At 40.4% G+C, this 6000-nt stretch overlaps 1 protein-coding gene across 1 annotated transcript in view; it reads right to left on the bottom strand.

The window, feature by feature from the left end:
• Fancm (FA complementation group M) overlaps positions 1–1495 on the bottom strand; it is a 58877-nt gene extending 57382 nt beyond the window's left edge. The window contains exon 1 of the mRNA XM_080269959.1: positions 1365–1495. Coding sequence (XP_080126085.1) covers positions 1365–1495 — 131 coding nt within the window. The remainder of the gene's footprint in view (positions 1–1364) is intronic.
• Between the last annotated feature and the right edge of the window lie 4505 nt (positions 1496–6000).

The raw sequence follows: 6000 nt of genomic DNA on the forward strand, positions 1-6000 counted from the left end.
GACACAACCACGTTGTAGACAACAATATTTTGAGTCTATTCAACTTTAAATTTGTTTTTGGAAGTATGTATTTCACGTGACTATCTCATAATTACTTACTTCGGATCTCCGCCGATGTCTGCCAGGAGCCAGCCATATTTAATGTTCTGAATGGGCATTTTTTACATTTGAAAGCTGGCTGTCAAAAACAAGTGATATTACACTGGATTATGTTAGGTTTGGTTAAATAATTAAGTTTCCCATTGTTTTGACACGAGATACACTGATGCCTACATTCAGAGCGATGATGGTGACCAACACAGGCAGTCAGTGAGATCATCAATAAACACTGCCACGGGCGACCTGGCCGCTCCCATAACTACCCTAAAATAGGTATATTTTTCCCTTGGGTAGACCTAACGTCCAAGACAAGTGATTTCTGACAAAAAATGAAGCTCAAATTCATTCAAATCACACTAAAATCAATCAGGAAAAACTGTATATTGTTTGTTACGAAATCGAGTGATGTAAACTACCGAAAATTTACCCTTTGCTCTTCCCCTCATTCACCTTACGATTCCATTTTTTACATACTCTCCCAAACTAACTCACCAAGCCTTGCAGCTCCCCTTTGTCTTCACTTAACAATACAGTATCATGTGCAAACAACAACACAGGACGTATCCAAACGCTGCCCTCTCTCATTATGGCCAATCCAACGTCCACTGCTCTACCTTGTATCCCCATCATAACCTCATCCATATACAGTCTGAACAACCATGGAGACATGACACATCCTTGTTTCATTCCCACATCCAGACAGAAAAATTCACTCAGTTCACTATCCACATGCACAGCAGCCTTAGCACCCTCATACATACTCTTCACGGCATTCAACTTCCCATTTACCCGGTACTCCAGATATTCTTAGTATTTTCCACATTCCTTGTCTGTCCACTCAGTCATATGCTTTCTCCAAACCCATGAAGGCTGCACACAACTTCTTTCCCTTCTCTAGAAACTTTTCCACTAAGGACCTAAGCAGGAATATCTGATCAGCACAACCTCTTCCCTTCCTAAAACCTCCCAGTTCTTCTCCAACTAATTCCTCCGTTACTTCCCTGATTTTATCCTACCATATATTTTGCCTACTCAAATTTACTGGGGGAAATGTCAAGACTTCCTCAGACTGGGGGCAAACCGAATGAAAAACTGCACCTAATATAGTGGAAGTATACCCTCTGAAAAACGGAGGCGGTTATAACTAATAATTAACCGTTCAACCATATATTTAAGCTTTATCTGGCCATTTACAATTAATACAATATCATTTCATAATTAAAGGGCATCCAAGAAAAACTCTGAAACTTTTAACTACCACTTACCCAACACTCTCCTCACAGGCCTGTGCAAGTATGTCGTCATCGTCATCCAACAAATCACAGCCAAAGTCTATTGCAAAAGAGCTCTGATCGTTGGCACGTAAGGCAGAGCTCACTTCCTTTGTGCCATCCATTATAACAAACAATTAAACACATCGCCACTCAAGCCTCCACCACTGAGCTATTGGCCTCTTGCCCTCAGCTCTTGCCCACAAGCCCACAACACAGCCTCTCCTGCTGCTTCTTCTTCCTTTCGGAGTTGATCGTATGCATTCATGTGATTTATTTTGCATTATGCACCTAAATATTCCATTATATGTAATATACATTGCTCTAAAAATATGGATATAAATGTGCTACATCCCAATGCCAGATTTCGTAAATAAATTTCCTCCCGAAGAAATAGCGCCTAATGTAAAACATATTGTCAAAGTTTTGGTATAGGTGTTTCTAGTTCCAGATATGGTAAAATTATTAGATTATGAGAAGCACATCGCTCATTGCCTCTGTTCCCATGCCTGACGGCATTCTTTCAACTCGCAAATACGTGCTCACTGCCGAGGTCACCGTCACGGCTCACTGTGGAGTCCACTCTTATCTTTTGTAATCCTTCCCATTTTTCTTACGTCCCCCTGTAACGTGTCTTGACCATTTCAGGGCGTCTTTCCCCTTATATTCCAGCAGCTCCCACCCATATCTCTCTCCAAGTTCACAGTTCTCTGACTTTATCGCATGCCGCACACTCCACGAGAACTATTAACCGACAGATAGTGATACAGTAGTTGCAACCCCAGGCTCGTCTGAACATGAATCCAGTGGACTGTAGGCTGAAATTCTTTTGCTGGCCACCATCCTCCTTTCAGGTGATAGGGATGCTGTCACTGAGGAACAGTGACTATGCTTGGTTGTATCGGTGCCACCACATGAAGGTGTCCCTCTCCAGCAACAACTTAAAGAATACAGGCCAGGACCTTCAAATCATCAGTCACCGCTGTTCCATAAACGTTGTTTTTTTCTCACTTGCTTCATGTTATTGCTTTTTTTTTCCTTTCTTTTCTTTTCTCTTTTTTTTTTTTTTTTGCTGTCACAGCACTGCAGTATTGTTACTTACATCTTCTACCAGTATAAATCTCTCTCCATTTACCAGCACATAACACACTGAATCACTTATCTCTTACAACAACCATCACTCTAATCTTATCTGCACTTGCTTTCATACTTGCCACTCGAACTATTTATCCCTCTATCTGTTGCCAGACACCTTAATCTAGAAGGGGTTACCACAAACAAATTGCTTTCATGTCACTCTTTTCATCATCAGGCTACCTTTTCTCCAACTCACTCTCTTCTTCATACCACTTAAACATAATTTTAACAAACTCAGAACTGTTGTTCAAAAATCCAGTTCATTATTGTCAAGCTACACATCATATCTGCATACATCAGTCCTGAGGTATTTCAACCCAGTATCACTCCTCTTACTATAACCACTGTTTTAATCACTCTCATAACTCCATCCAAATATCTATTTATTTATCTATTGCCAGATGCCTTAAGTCTATAAGGGGTGGCCAAAATCAAATTGTCTCCATGTCACCTGATCCCCCACAATTTCAATGCCCTGCTCCCACACCACATCCCCCTTTCTCATATACCTCTCCACTCCATCCCTCCATCTCATCCTTGGCCTCCCCCTGCTTCCAACTTACTCACATACACTCTCCTTGTTGGTCTCTCGTTCTCCATCCTCTCCACACGGCCAAACCACCTCAGTGTATTTCTCTTAACACTTCCTATCACATCCACATCCACACCACAATGCTCCTTCACTTCCTCATTTGTCAGTCTGTCTCTCCATGTAACTCCACATGCTCCAAATACACAATGTAAAGTCATGGGGATAACACAGACTAGCAATGATACTGAACCACCACTTACTCCAAGATTCATCTACAGAAAATCTTAATAGCATTTAGTTTTCCTCCACACCATAAATAATATTGTAACACTTCACCTATATGCTTTTTCTTAGTCTATAAATGTCATAAATATAATGTTAATGCTTTTCTATGTGTTTCTTCATAGTCTGCTTTATTGCTACTACTGTATTTGATCCATACATCCCCAGCTACTCTGGAAGCCACCCAGTTAATCACTCATCACACATTCTGACTCTGCCTTACCTTCTCCATCACTGTTCTTCCATACACCTTCCCTACAAACTCAGCAGATACCTTCCATGCTAAATGTATCTCCAGGTACAAGTACGCATAGCCTACTGTGGGTTTGGTGGCACTCTACTGCACTTGGTGTAGATATCACTACTACCACACATTGTTTTCCACACAAACAATAGGGTAGGGTAAAGACAACCTACTGACTTCTTCAAGCATAGTACAGTATAAGTTTTATAAATACAGTATTCATGCTGTATGTGGGTAGTTTGTATAGAGGAGAATCTGGCACACTGCCACATGCTTTTTTTTTTTTTTTTTCCAATGTTTCCCCAACTGAATTATTTTTATTATCATAAACCAAATACCAGATGATTCCTTACTGTTTGTGCAAAAAGACAGGCAATAAAAAAAAAAAAAAAAATGATTCTATAACTACATTTCACCACTGCAGCCTATATAAAGTAGAGAGAGCTATTAATAACATCCTAATTTCCCAGCTTAAAAATTTGATGGCCACCTTTTGTTTAATCAAAAGCAGGTATAAAAGTAGCTTTTTAATGGTCTTTGCATTGACTGTGTTTGAAATCTGCTACAGCCCATAGCCTTGTTTTATTAGTACATGTAATACAAAACACCTTGAGGTTGCCTTTTGAAACACGCTGATGGTTAATGGAAAGGAGCATTCACGGAAGATAAAGTCCATAGATGATTACCTCTTCTGACAAACCTAATGTCTCCAACACTACCAAGTTAGATTCCTGAGCTTACTACATAGAGCAGTGATTCCCAACCAGGGTTCCACAGACCATTATCAGGGGTTCCACAAGAAATCATGAAATAAATATATAAAAATATATTAAAATAAAAAAATATATAAGAAAAAGAAATTAAATAAACTGAAAAGTAGCTTTAATAAAAGTGAGAAGGATTATAAGGTGCTTATGGCATTTTTGGATCTGGAAAAAGCATACGACAAAGTAGACAGAGAAGGATTGTGGAAGGTTTAGCACTTGTACGGTGTAGATAGTAAGCCGCTATGTGCTGTCAAGAGTTTTTATGATTGTAGTGAGGCATGTGTAAGAGTAAATGGGCTTCTAAGTGAATAGTTCATGATCAGTGTGGGCATGGGACAAGGTTGTGTGATGTCCCCATGGTTTGTCAGAACAGTATATACATGGATGGAACGATGAGAGACGTAAAAACATGAGTAATGGAGAAAGGGATGGTGTTGGTAATGAATGTTCGTGGATGGAATATCTTAAATTTGTTGTATGCTGATGATGCAGCCCTGCTTGCAAATACCAGACAAGAGCTTGGTAGACTAGTGCAGAGTTTTGTAGGTGTCTGTGAGCATCGTGTCTTGAGAGTAAATGTTGAAAGAGAGTAAAGTCATGGTTTTTGAGAGAGAAGGTGACTCCCAGTGTGATGTTACAGTGAATGGAAAGAGACTGGAATTGGTGATAGAGTTCAAATACCTAGGTACAGTGATAGAAAAGAGAAGAAAATGTGCAGAAGTGGCAAGTAGAGTAACATATGGAATGAAAGTGGCTGGTGCTATGAAGGCCTTGATAAGAAATAGAGGCTTGAATGTTGCAGCTCCACAAGGCTTACATGAAGGAGTGTTAGTGACAACTTTACTATACGGATGTGAAACTATGGTGTGACATGAAAATAAAAAGTCAAGAGTAAGAGCGGTGGAGATGAGACTGCTGAGAAAAGTATGCAGAGCACAGAGAGTGGATAGGATACAGAATAATGTGATGCCTGAAGGATGGGGAGTGAGGAAGTCTATGGACACCAGAATCAAAGAGGGTGTACTGAGATGGTATTGTCGAGTGGAGAGAATGGATGACAATAGATTGGTGAAAAAAGTATATCTGAGGTAATCTGAAGGTGGGAGGAGGCAAGACAGGCCAAGAAAAAGGTGAAAGGATATATGGTGGATGAGTGTTAGGAAGAGAGGTGTGGAAGTTGGTGAGGCTAGAGGACTGACAAGAGATTGAGCTGGCCGGATGAATTTTGTGTAGAGAGGTGCATAACCAGGGATTTGGCACCCCTTTTTAACATGACAGCATTCAAAATGGCTCTGTCAAATAGGTATACATGAAGCTACAGAATGTGAAGAAATTTTTTTGGCCTATCTAATGAAACCAGGATTCTGAGGGCTTGAATGATGAGTGAATGGAAGCATGACCCATTGAACTGGGCAAAGGACATTGCTACTCCTCACCCTGCCCTAGGGAAGGAAAGGTCTAGATGATGATGATAATGAAAGTCTATCTATCTATCTATTGCCAGATGCCTTAATCCTGCACGGGGTGGCCACAAACAAATCGCCTCCACATCGTCCTGTCCCCTGCCATTTCACTGCCCTGCTCCCAACTCACACCCCTCTCTCTCATATACCTCTCAACTATCAATTGATGAAAGTATGGACTGTATTTTATCAGTATTTTTTCTTA

Source organism: Coenobita brevimanus, chromosome 38, assembly GCF_032717465.1.
Source record: "Coenobita brevimanus isolate Jiangsu-jjx chromosome 38, ASM3271746v2, whole genome shotgun sequence".
Taxonomy (NCBI): domain Eukaryota; kingdom Metazoa; phylum Arthropoda; class Malacostraca; order Decapoda; family Coenobitidae; genus Coenobita; species Coenobita brevimanus.